The sequence below is a fragment of the Natator depressus genome, chromosome 7 (genome assembly GCF_965152275.1).
Source record: "Natator depressus isolate rNatDep1 chromosome 7, rNatDep2.hap1, whole genome shotgun sequence".
NCBI lineage: Eukaryota > Metazoa > Chordata > Testudines > Cheloniidae > Natator > Natator depressus.
Genome location: NC_134240.1, coordinates 77,459,373 through 77,472,841, shown reverse-complemented (window position 1 = coordinate 77,472,841; position 13,469 = coordinate 77,459,373). Strand labels below are relative to the sequence as shown.

The following is a 13,469-nucleotide window of genomic DNA, read 5'->3' as shown; positions in this document are numbered from 1 at the left end:
GGTTTGAACCCACAACAGTCAGTTCCGCAGCTCAGACCTCTTCTGATTTAGTTATAGGAGTAATTTGTGATTGAAACAGACAGTTGTCTTTTATGTGGACAATCTTGTAAAGGGAGATATGACACACTGTTTGCCAGGGGATTATGCAACTATTTGGGAGATGACACTGGAATGTTAGGTATCCAGGTTCCTGGGTTGTATTCCTGGCTCTGGGAGCAAAGCATGGTCTACAGCCCGCATAACCAAACATAAATTTTATTTTTAGAATTGTCCAAAATGTGCTATGTCTGTCAGCATTTTATTTTTTGAGAACACTGTTTGAACATTTACTAGTTCTACAACTTATGAGTAATTGTTCTGTTGTACAATATCTATTAAATGTGTGCAAAATTAGACTATGAAAATACACAATTATGAAGCTATCTTTACACATAGAGCTATATAAAATAAAAGAGATGATTTAGTTCTATTTTTAGGTTTGCTGTCAGGCACTTTAGGCATAATACTTGAGTATTGTACTATGACCAGGAATAACCTCCAGTTCTGTAATTAGCTCAGCACAGCCCCCTGGACCCGTGGGATGCTCTGTTGACTTCACTGGGGCTCTGTGTACCTGTCCACCCACAGAGAGCTCATTGGGGGATTGGGGTGCAGGCTAGAACTGATATACAAATTTTGCTAGATATCACTAGGGGAAGGCTTTCCCTAATTCTAGTTTTTATGCATTCTTTGAAAGGTCAATTATAAAATTTACATGTAATATGCTAATGATAAAATTGGAGTAAATGTTTTGGGTTATATGTTATATGATAGTCATATTTTGTTCTTGGTATATGATATCTACATGATTGTTTTAAAATTGTATACTTTAAAGTTGTCCTATAAAGTGACTTACAAAATTCTTTCACTTGTAAGGGTATATGCTTAATATTTTTAAGATCCAGGAAAAGAGAGGTATTTGGTGCATTATAAATTTTATAATGTAAGGAAAATATGCTTTAAATGTGCTGAACATGTCTCTTAGCCTGCCTATTTGGGGCATACAACATATATTGCTACAGCTGAGCAAAATTTAAAATAGATTTGAAGATTGCATCCATTAAAGATAGGTAGCATGGTACAGTAGACAGAATACCGGACTGGGTTCCATTCCCATCTCAACCCAAGATAACGCAGCAGATCAGTGTCAAGTCACTTCCCTGACTTGGCTTTTTTTTTCCTTCTTTCACCCTTTGTCTTTGACTTAATATGTGTTTGTACAGTGCCTAGCTAAAAGGGGCCCCCATCAGTAGGGCCTCTATGTGCTACTGTAACAGTAGACATATTGACAATACAAGCTCTTCTCTACTCATCCCTCTAGACTATGTTAGAATTGTTCAGTGAGATAACTTTAACTGCCTAAATGGCAACTGTATGATGGATTTTTACTCAGGCAAAAATAACAGATCTAAATATAATAAAATGAATAAGCTTTGAAACTTGGACAAGGATCTATGTTGTGGATGCTACTGTCTTTGCTTCTATTTTTATTAAAACTCCATTCTGATTGTCTTTTCTGTCAAACGGTTGCAAACAAAATGTTTGTCATACAAAATACCAGTATAGAACCGCAGAGGAGTGTAGATGTGGAGGCTTCTAAACAATGGATTGGGAATATCTGTGAATGATATGATTTAAGTAATAAAGCCACAAGTGAAATAAAATAACTGGGAATGTTGTTGTTTTACAGATAAAGAATTATATTCTTGGATGAAATGTGTGAAAGGACAGCCTCATGATCACAAGCATTTGATGCCAACTCAGATTATTCCAGGCTCTGGTACGATCACATAAAAACAATTTATTCATAATTTCTTTCTGTGTGGAAACACTGCATTAATTTTAAATAGAAGTTCTAGTAATTTCTGAAATTACTTTTCAAAGCTTCCTGTAGCACAATATATCCTCACCAAATAAATGGGGAGGACAGAGTAGGAGAGGTGCAGAGAAACATGGAGGACAGGATGGAGGTGAGAATTGGTGGATGTGTATGCGGGGAAATATAGGGGACAGGAGGTCGGGGATGGGGGGAAAGTAGGGTTTACACATTGCCTGCTTTACACTGCTCCAGAGTTGTCTAAAGCAGTCAGAATGTACTAGTAAATCTGACCATAAAAGTTAAAATTAAAAAAAAAATCATGTTGATGATATATGCTTTCTAATAAGAGAAACATTACATGGTAACATTCTTTTTGGGATTCTTATTTGTTGTTCATGAGTGAAATTATTAATAAACTTTTTTAAAAGTAGAAAATTCTCAGATAGTGTAACTATTGTGGTGCAGTTTAGGTTGAAAGTATGAATATATAATTTAGGGTAAAAAGAACTAAAAGAATGTTTCAGTTATCCCCCAAACAAGCATTGTAAACCCCAAAAATTCAGACTTTCGATTAAAATAAATACCTAACGGAATACCTAATACAGTTGGGGCACCTGAAGAACCTTAACTCTGCCCTTTAGTGATACCATAAGGGGAAAAAATTAAAAATCAAATGTGTCTTTAAACAGTTCAAGTAAAATCATTCTAAATGGGACAACCAAACACATAATAAATATAATTTTATGGTTGTTGCTTGGTATTATTTCAGGGGGAAGTTAGGGCATCCAAGCATACTTCACAGATTTAGATATCTAACTCTCAAACACACACATGCCATACCAAAATTTGGTTAAAAATATTTAAGTTGCCAGGTGAAGCACTCATCTCAGAAAATGCCAACATTACGACTGCCTACATATTCTCAGTTCTGTCCCCTTATGCATGTGCATTATAATGTAGTGTTTTAAATAGGGATGTAAAATATTAATGGTTACATAGTTAATTGATAAGTGGTCTTACCATTAACCTTCCCTTGTTCACCCACCTTCTTCTGGGTGACGATCAGCTGGTAGAAGACCTTGCTGGGGGCTGGGGCCTCCATGTGGGTCTCAAACAGGTTCTCCTGCAGCAGAGATGCCAGTTTGGGATGTTGGTAAGAGTTGACTATAGCAACCAGGAAGGGGTGAGCATCACGTTTCTTTGTGAAGACATGTCTCCACACAGAACCAAGTGGGAATCTTGCAGAAAAATAGTATGTGATTATATAATTAAAGATATATCTTAAAGCTTGTACAGGAGGCAGAGTTAAGACTAAGAGGACAATCTTCACTTTGTTGTTTCTTTGTTTGTGAGTCCTTAAGAAGCTTTTGAGCTTTTAGTATGGAATATAAATAGTTTTATAATACCATCACACTTTTGTAAAGAGGATCACAAAATAAATTTACGTTGTTCATGAAAGAACTGTTAATGGTTTTCTTTATTCCTACTTTAACTTATAGTTCTGACAGATCTTCTAGATGCCATGCACAGTCTTAGAGAGAAATTTGAGATTAAATCCTATTGTCAGTGTACCAGCAAACAGAGCATGCAAACTGGGAAGTTCCCTGCAATGAATGGTGTCTCTCAGGTGAGTCTATAGTATTTTTAAGTTCGGAGTTTAGTGTTTAGACATGTTGATATTTGTTGATTTGTTTAAAAAAAAAATTTGAATAATATCAATAAATCAACTTTTTCATGAATTTTATATAATTCTGTTCTGTGTAATTAATATATTAGCAAATTACCATCGTTGCTACTGTTTTGCTCATATTAAAACAAAATACTATATTTAAAAATAAAATTGTTCTCCTCTATAGGTTTTACAGAATGTCCTTAATCACAGTAATAAAATTTCTCTGTGCATGCCTGAGTCTCAGCAGCCGAATACCCCTCAAAAGTCTGAGACAAATGGCAATACAAGTCCAGGGAGTGATGTAAGCGCAGACAGCAAGTTAACTCCACCAGAATCCCAGTCTCCACTGCATTGGTTAGCTGATCTAGCAGAGCAAAAAGCCAGAGAGGAAAAGAAAGGTAAATATTAGACATACTAATGTTAAGTGCGTGGTTTTGGGTGCTCCAGGAATTTGTGCTGAACTCACTATAAAAAAAATTCCACATTGGGTTTCATTTGTGTCATAAATAATTAAAATATCGTATTCCCTAATCTTATAAACTCAGTGCTGCCTTCTAGGGGCATCAAAACTAGTTACCAATTATTTGTTGAATATAACAGAGAAGCCACTAGTGGAATGCATATGTAATGTGTTAGTGTTTCCCAGCCTCTCTCAGCTACAGCATCTCTCATTTGTGACAGGTGCACACTCAGCTACATGTCTGAGATGTTGAGGAAGGCCTTTTCATGGTACACTGTTTGACTGCATTTTGAAGGATCTAATTCATCCTCTGGTGTGTTTTCAGGTGAATAAAGCACTAGTGCTACAGTATATTACCACCACTATAAAATGCAGGATGCCAGTGTTCGAATTTCTGCATCATGACACAATCATGTATCAAAAGTATTTTTTATTTTAGAAAATAAAGAATGTCTTCCTGGAAAACATACTAAAGAAGAGAGAGACCAAGAGAGTTCAGAGTCTCTAAATTGTAAAACATCTCCTCCTGTGTCCCAGAACAACGAACAGGGCTCAACCTTACGAGACCTACTGACTACAACAGCTGGCAAACTGCGTCTGGGCTCTACAGATGCTGGCATTGCTTTTGCTCCAGTTTACTCTACAGGAACAACAGTGAGTGTATTTCCAGAATGCATGGGGTTTTGAAAATTCACACAACTTGCTTTGGTACATTTTAATTAGAACAGCCTAATGACTCTAGCTTTGAATGTTAATTTATAATTAAATATGTAAGTAAACATCACTAAAGCTTCCCTGAAAGAAAGGTAACTTGCATGTTTAGTGGTGATTGATACATATTGTAAATAATTTGGACATTGATTTAGATTAAACATTGACTTAGTAATTTAAAGAGAGTTGAATATATTCATTGTCATTTTAACTGCAGTTCCCTGATTCCAGATGATTATTTCAGTAAACTTTTCTGTGGGTGCAATATATTAGTATATAGTTTTTATTTATATTTAATATTTCTGACATTCTGTTGAAGAAGGTAAATCTAAAATTTCCTAGTAAACTATTTTTGTTTTTCTACAAGGGTGGCAAAGGTGGAAGGACTATGCCAAACATTCTTGATGACATAATTGCTTCAGTTGTAGAAAACAAGATTCCACCAAATAGACCACCAAAGATAAATGTAAAATCTGAACTGAAGGATGGGCCAAAAGATGGTCAAAAATCTATTCTGGATGATTGCAGTAAATTCTACAGCGGTATTCCACATTCATGGATCTGTGATAAGCATATTTTGTGGCTCAAAGATCATAAAAACAGCAGCAACTGGAAGCTCTTTAAAGAGTGCTGGAAACAAGGAAAGGTACATATCGAAGTGCAGTTCTATTATGAAAAGTGGCTCTAGGTATAGGTTCCATGTTTGTGTGTCTGAGACGTTCAGATCCATTCTGCTCAGTTTACAAGTAAAATGATTGTAATTCAAACTTTCAGCTGTATTAGGTTAGCAGGGCTAACAGGAGTAAAACCTAATTAGTCAGTAAAGTGAACAGGTATTTTCATCATATTATTATTATTTCACCATCAGCAATAGTTTCTCCCTCCATCACCAACACAAACTCCCGCTAATTCAATAGCATGACCTTTAGAATTTAACCTCAACTCCGCAGGTGCCACACCAGGTAAATTTTTTTTTTTTTTTGTAAAAGTAGGGAATTAGAAATAAATTTAACAGCTAAAGATATAAAGACAACTGGAAGAAGTCTGAATGCACATCTTTTGTTCACCCTTGGCAAATACAGAATATATGTGTACTGAAAGTAGAGTTTAAAATAAAAACATAATTACTTGAGGTTTTTTCCACAAAGATTAGAAGGTATATTCATAGATTATTTGGATCCAGTGATGCAGACTGTTCAAATGATGTTAGGTAACTGGAGAAATTCTAGACTTCTTCTTCTTTACACCAGTGTAGAGAAATATGGGTTAAAAGTAGTCCAAAGTTACAGTTTTAATTTATTAAGTTTTTCCATTTATTATTCTCCCTAAAATTAGATAATAGGAAGAAAAATCAGATTTTACTTGGCGGGTGGTGCTGTGGGAGAGAAACAGCATATTAAACAAGCTACTCTTCATAATTATAATAATACTAGAAGATGGAATTAAATTAGCCACCCTAACTGAATATGTTACTAACAGGCATTTGCAGTTACAGAAGAAACTGGGATGGGGGAATGAAAATAATCTGGATGGATTGAGATTAGAAAGTGAGATGGTTTAAAGAAAAGAAAAGCATAGTTACGACTTTGGACAGAACTACATGTGTTCATGTTTGAAATGGTTGTTCACAACAGTAAGGGTTGGAAATGCAATTTTTATTTAAATGGAAACTTAAATTTTGAAAACTCAAATATTGAAATATTGAAAACTCAAAATCTAGAAGAAATGAGTGATAACACTCCCCATGCACTGGGGAAAATTTCTTATCATTAGAGACCAGCCAAATTTATTTGATAGGTTATTTAACAAATTTAAGTATTGTGTTCCTTTTGTTGGTTTTGTTGCATCAATCAAAACTGAAGTTTGTCTCACTGGTCTGCCACATTTACTAGCTTCTGAAGTTGTATAAGCAGAAAATGTAAATACATATGCTAAGAAGCACTAAATGTGTAAGCAAAAAACTTTAGAATGACTTGAGCTCATCAGTATTGTGTGGTGTTCTTTGAGTGCTTGCTCATGTCAGTTCCATTTTAAGTGTGCACATGCCCACGTGCATAGTTGTTGGAGATTTCTGCCTTAGCGGTATCTGTCGGGCTGGCTGTAGCACCCTCTGGAGTGGCGCTCCCATGCGGCGTTATATCAGGCGCCACCAGCCCTGCACCCTCTCAGTTCCTTCTTACCACCCATGACGGTTGGAGTGCCTTGTCTTGCATCGCAAGAGCAGTAGCGGTTTTTCCTCATAGACTTCATTCTGTTCGTTGTTGTATATAGTTCATAGTGGTTAGTCATAATGTTAAGTTAGTAGAGTCCTGGTTGGGACTTTGCCCCAAGCAGCACATGCCCCGCTCTCCCAGCTTCAAGTCATGTTCGGCATGCAGCAGGCCGATGCCGATAAGTGATCCCCATGACAGTTGTCTCAAGTGTCTTGGAGAAAGCCACAGAAAGGACATGTTGTATTTGCAAGAACTTTCGCCCTCGCACCCAAAAGGAGCAGGATATCTGCTTGGGTCCCTCCTAATGGAGGCTGCTCTTCGCCCCGCGTTGGAGCCCTGCACCGGATCCCATGCTGAGTACATCAGCTTTGGTGCACAGTGCGCTGCCGGCACCAGACTCGGCCCAGCAGCACTCCCCCTCACTGGTGCCAAGGAAGTGGCAGAAGAAGCAGACCTGTTTGTCAGGAAAGTTTATCGGATGGCCAGCTTACACTTTAGGGTCTCTAACCACCAGGCCCTGCTGGGAGGTTATAACTTTAATCTATGGGACTTCCTTAATAAGGTGACAGAGGCTCTCCCACAGGACCGTGCCCAAGAGTTCGCTGAGTTGGTGAGTGAAGGCATGGCGATGGTCCGGGGAGTCCTCCAGATGGGATGTGAACGGACTCAGCTGCCAGGGTGGTCACATCGGCGGTGGCCATGAGACGCAACTCCTGATTGCAGGCTTCTGAGTTGTCCCAGGAGATGCAGACCACGATCCAGGACCTCACATTTGAAAGTTTGGGGCTCTTCTCTGAGCTGACTGACTGTAGGCTCCATGGACTCAAGGACTCCCAAGCCACCTTCCACGCCCCTCAGCCAGTCAGGAAGCCGTTCTGACCTCTGCCGCTGCCTCCTCAGTCGCAGTATAGGTCCTGTGGGGCTCTCAGGTTTGGCTCCTACATGAGGAAGGACAAGGATAAGGGGCGTAAGAGACACTACCCGTCCTCTTCCCGCCTGGCTGCCCAACCTGACCCTCCCAGAAGTCAGGGAGGCCAGAAGCAGTCATTTTGAGGATGCACTAAGGGACAGTACTGGATCCAACCCTCCCTTTCCTCAACTGACTCTGTCCTTTCCGGTTGGCCGGGTCCCATGTCACTTCGGGACATGGGACTGGGTGCTCGATACAGTTTCGTCAGGCTGCAGGCTGACTCCTGAGCAACTCCTCGTTCAGGAGGCTGAAAATGTCCTGCGCCTTGGGCCAGTGGAAAAGGTTTCTCGGAACATGGAAGGCAGAGGATTTTACTCCCGTTACTTCCTAATTCCGAAGGCAAAGAGGGACCATCCTAGACCTGCGTCGCCTCAACAAGTCCTTCAAGAAGTTGAAGTTTTGCATGGTCTCTCTAGCCTCCATCATTCCCTCCCTGGATCCAGGAGATTGGTACGTCACCCTCGATTTAAAGGATGCATACTTCCATATGTCCATCTTCCTGGAGCACTGACACTTCCTCCTCTTCACGTTGGGCCAGTGCCATTTCCAGTTCATGGCAATGCCCTTTGGTCTCTTGTCGACCCCAAGAGCGTTCACAAAGTGTATAGCGCCAGTGGCTGCTTACCTGAGATGTCGAGGAGTCCAAATATTACCCCTACCTCGATGACTGATAAGCGGCCGGTCCCCAGATCAGGTGGGGAGGCATCGCGATCTGGTATGTTCCACCTGTTGCAATCTGGTGTTGATAACGAATGAGAAAAAGTCAACCTTAACCCCGGTACAATGCATAGAATTCATTGGAGCGGTCCTTGACTCCACTCGGGCCAGGACCTTCCTCCCTGAGACTCAGTTCCAGGCCATGGCAGACCTCATTGCGGGCCTGCGGACCCACCCGCTCACCACTGCTCACATGTGCCTGAGACAGTTGGGCCACATGGCAGCATGTACTTATGTGATCCAGCTCACATCTTTGCCTCAGACCCCTTCAGGCAGGGCTGACGTCGGTCTACGTCCCCAGTGTCAGGGAACTCATGGCAGTTCGACTAGCCTGCCAAGCCTTTCTACCTCAGATTCAAGACAGGGTGGTGCAGGTCCTGACGGACAATACGGCTATGGTCTTGAATATCAACAGGTAGGCGAGCCAGGTCGTCTGCCCTCTGTCAGGAAGCCCTCTGGCTCTGGGACGTCTGTCTGCAGCACAACATCGATCTTGTGGCCGCTCACCTTCCAGGGACCAAGAACACTTTGGCAGATCACCTCAGCAGGACATTCTTGTCTCACCATAAGTGGTCCCTTCATCCGGAGTTGGTCAGTTCCAACTTCCGCAGGTGGGGAACTCCCGTGGGTGGACCTGTTCGCGTCTAGGCAGAACAGGAAATGCCATGTCTTCTGCTCGATTTGGGGTATGGACAGAGAATGCTTGTCGGACGCCTTTCTGCTTCTGTGGTCGGGGGCTTTGATGGACGCCTTCCCTCCAGTGCCATTGCTGGCCAGGGTCTTCACAAAGATCAAACAGGACAGGATGAGGGTCATCCTCATAGCACCGGCATGGCCGCACCAACACTGGGTAAGCAGTCTGCTGGACCTTTCAGTGGCAACCCCGTTCCAGCTACCACTCAGGTTGGACCTGTTGTCCCAGAACCATGGCAGTCTTTTGCTCCCCAACCTGGCTGCGTTACATCTGATGGCCTGGCTGCTGCATGGGGTTCAGTGCATCCTGTTGGGAAGTAAGAAGCCCTCCACCAGAGCGACCTACCTGGTCAAGTAGAAACTGTTCACTTGCTGGATTGCAGACAAAAGTGTTCTTCCCGAGCAGGCTGCCTGCAACTTATTCTTGACTGCCTCCTGCACCTCAAGCTCCAAGGCTTGTCCCTCTCATCAGTCAAGGTCCATCTAGTGGCCATCTCCGCCTTCCACCTGCTGTTCAAGGGCAGATCAGTTTTTGCTCAGGATATCACAGCCAGATTCCTTCAGGGCCTAAAGTGCCTCCACCTGCAAGTCAGGGACCCTGTCCCACAGTGGGATTTGAATCTGGTGCTGTGGCAGCTCACGGGTCCTCCCTTCGAGCCTCTGGCTTCCTGCTCTCGCCTTCTCCTGTCTTGTAAGGTAGCATTCCTGGTCACAGTGACGTCGGCCCACCGAATATCCAAGATTCGGGCGCTCACCTCAGAGCCACCGTACACGGTCTTCTACAAGGACAAGGTCCAGCTAAGGCCACACTCGGCTTTTCTTCCCTAGGTAGTCTCTGTTTCATTCAAGCCAGGACATTTACTTACGCGGCTTCGGAAAGAAGACCAGTAAGTCCGAGGAGGAGCGTAGGCTACATGCCCTACACATCAGGAGGACTTTGTCCTTCTACATTGACAGGATGAAGCCATTCCGTAAGTCGACGCAGTTTTTTGTTGCTGTGGTCGACAGGATGAAAGGTTGCCCTATATCCACTCAAGGAATTTCCTCTTTGGATCACTGCCTGCATTCACTTCTGCTATGACAAACCTAAGGTGCCACCCCCGGCAGTCGTCACCGCCCACTCTACCAGGGCGCAAGACTCTTCAGCAGCCTTTCTGGCCCATGTGCCTATTCAGGACATCTGTAGAGTGGTCCCTTGGTTGTCTGTCCATACCTTTTATATCCCACTATGCACTGACCCAGCAGGCCCAGGACGGTGCTGGCTTCAGTAGGGCAGTACGGCAAGCTACTAAGCTGTGAACTCCAAGCCCACCTCTGTGCATACTGCTTGTAAGTTACCTAAAATGGAATCAACATGAGCAAGCACTCGAAGAAGAAAAACGATTTCCTACCTTTTCATAACTGTTGTTCTTCGACATGTGTTGCTCATGTCCATTCCATTTCCCATCCTCCTACCCCTGTCAGAGTTGTCGGCAAGAAGGAACAGAGAGGGCCAGGGCAGGCAGCGCCTGATGTTCCGCTGCGTGGGAGCATGGCTCCAGAGGACGACACAGGCGGCCCTACACTAAAGCAGAAATCTCTGACAACTGTGCACGTGGGCACGCGCACTCCTAAAATGGAATGGACGTGAGCAACGCATCTTGAAGAACAACAGTTACAAAAAGGTAGGTAACTGTTTTTTTTCTCAGTTCATTAGTAATTACAGTTTTTGAATCAAATATCTACACTGATACTAGAAAAAAATGTTCTCTAACAACGGTTACAACGCAGACACTTTGCAGAAGAAGAATTGTGATGTGCGCTGAGGATAACTGAAAGTGTGACACTTTACCCTACAAGTTTTATATATTTTAAATAATTGAACCTTTTATTACAGAACATGAATTCTTAGTCTTGTGCTTGTTCTATTTCACTGTTTAATATCTGACTGCTCAGATATCTGAACTTTTGGAGAGTGAATTAGTAGGATGGGTATGTAGCATATATTGGCCCTTTCCCCATATTGAAAGGTATATTTTTAATAGATTTTATTACTGTGCTCAGAAGTTTGTAAGGCACATCGCAAATAGTTTTCTCAGTGTCAGTGTAGCTATTTGATTCAAATTCTGTAATTACTACTAATAAATAAGAAGGATTCTTCTAAATTGTGTTGAAGATTAGGCAACAGAAAAATTCTCAATGAAATCCTGATCATATTGAAGTCAATGGCAGTTTTGCCATTGACTTCAGGGGGCCAAGACTTCACCCCAAGACTAGAATGTATTTATTTGCTCTGGTTTAATTGAAAAAGCACCCTCTTGAAATGCAGTTTGTATTAGACTTTTACCATTTCCTTTATTTATTTTTAAGCCTGTATTAGTGTCTGGAGTGCACAAGAAGATGAACATCAACTTGTGGAAGGCAGAGTCAATTAGCCTAGATTTTGGAGACCACAAAGCTGATCTGCTAAACTGCAAAGACAGCATTATTTCAAACACCAATGTCAAGGAATTCTGGGAAGGTTTTGAAGAAGTTGCAAGTATGTTATTTCAAGTATATTATTCCAATAATCATAAATACTGGAGCCACATATGCGGCAAACAAAGAATACTCTTTAACCATGGATTTTGAGGTTTTGAAGATGTTTAAATTCAAACAAAAATTTTAGCCAATCTGTTTAGAGAGTACAGAGGCTTTGCATTTTGTACGTTTGCAGGATGGCATAGATACAGTATATGCCATAATATTTTCTGTATCACTCTATGAATTTTAAAGTAAATTAAATGTCCAGTTTTGAGCTCAGCTATTTAAATGTGTCTTATCTTGGAGCTTCTAAAATTAGTTGCTTAGCACATGCATTAATTTTCAAAGATATGGTACAATATACAGTGTATATCTGAGATCAGAATGGAGCAGTGAAAGTTCAGTTGTATCGTCCGGTTCAGAATAAAGAAAAAACCTACAATGTGTGTAGTTTTGAATAATTTGTATATTGTTTACAGAACGGCAAAAAATAAAAGGTGGGGAAACAGTTGTATTAAAACTGAAAGACTGGCCCTCTGGTGAAGACTTCAAGGCTATGATGCCTGCAAGGTATTTCTTTTTTTAAAATTCATAAATTCATTATGACGATTTTATTTGTGTGTCAGAAATAATATGCATCCAATTACATTCTTCGTTCTTTTGTTCTCTAGGTATGAAGACTTATTAAAAAGTTTACCATTGCCAGAATATTGTAACCCAGAAGGAAAATTGAACTTGGCTTCCCATTTACCAGGGTTTTTTGTACGTCCAGATTTGGGACCCAGATTATGCAGTGCGTATGGTAAGTGACTATTAATATCGTAGGAATGCAGGAATTTCCATACTCTTCCATGCCTGTGTTCCCTTTAATCCAGTATCCTGTCTCTGACCATGGCTAGCATGTGATGGTTTAGAGCAAGGTGCAGTTGTCATTTAGTGAGCAATTATGGATAGACCATAAAGGAAATCACTTCTAATCTCGCTGTTAATGATTGGTTTATGCCCTGAAGCATGAGGGTATTCCTTATACATTGTATTTTTTTTATCCTCTCTAATACAGTTGTGGATATTCTCTACAGAGTAATATTGCTTCTATCAGTTTCACTTTATTAATAAACTCCCAAGTCATTTAATTTTTCTGCCTCTATATTTATTTTATGTTGAAGACTCAAAAAACCTGTTTCGAATAGACTTTGCTTCCCTCAGTCTTTCTGCACTCCAGTGTCTCCCACGGTTCTAGGTATCTGGGCTGCTCCTCTCTACTCTGCACCTCAGGGAGGCAAATCAATGTTTTGGCGCTCTGGCCATGCTGCCTCTGCCAGATTCTGTCTCCGAAGCAGCAGGCAATTGACAGGTCAATTGTTCCCACCCTCATTTGTCTAGTTCTTCAATTTTTTACCCAGTTTTTCCGGAAGTGGTGAGCAGATTTCTCTTTTTCAGATATCTCCTCCTCCCTGGGTTAGTTAACACTACAGTGGTTTAAATCACCCTGAGCTCCACTGCAGCATCTCCCTGCCAGCTCCTCTGCCCCTATATAGGCATGGCAGAGCAGCCAAGAAAGCACTGGATCAAATCTAAACTGCGCTCTATCTATGAGGCAGCCTTCCCAGGCTCAGTAGATCGTGAGTTGTGCCTAGACAGCTGACACTCGCTCCATTACATCCCGGAGCTAT

At 41.4% G+C, this 13,469-nt stretch overlaps 1 protein-coding gene across 3 annotated transcripts in view; it reads left to right on the top strand.

Moving 5' to 3' along the window:
• JMJD1C (jumonji domain containing 1C) overlaps positions 1 to 13,469 on the top strand; it is a 302,451-nt gene that overhangs the window by 257,127 nt on the left and 31,855 nt on the right. For all 3 annotated transcript variants that reach the window (XM_074958855.1, XM_074958857.1, XM_074958856.1), the window contains 8 exons: positions 1,730 to 1,819; positions 3,358 to 3,485; positions 3,715 to 3,928; positions 4,430 to 4,644; positions 5,069 to 5,347; positions 11,644 to 11,812; positions 12,276 to 12,366; positions 12,468 to 12,598. In XM_074958855.1, the coding sequence (XP_074814956.1) occupies positions 1,730 to 1,819; positions 3,358 to 3,485; positions 3,715 to 3,928; positions 4,430 to 4,644; positions 5,069 to 5,347; positions 11,644 to 11,812; positions 12,276 to 12,366; positions 12,468 to 12,598 (1,317 nt within the window). The remainder of the gene's footprint in view (positions 1 to 1,729; positions 1,820 to 3,357; positions 3,486 to 3,714; positions 3,929 to 4,429; positions 4,645 to 5,068; positions 5,348 to 11,643; positions 11,813 to 12,275; positions 12,367 to 12,467; positions 12,599 to 13,469) is intronic.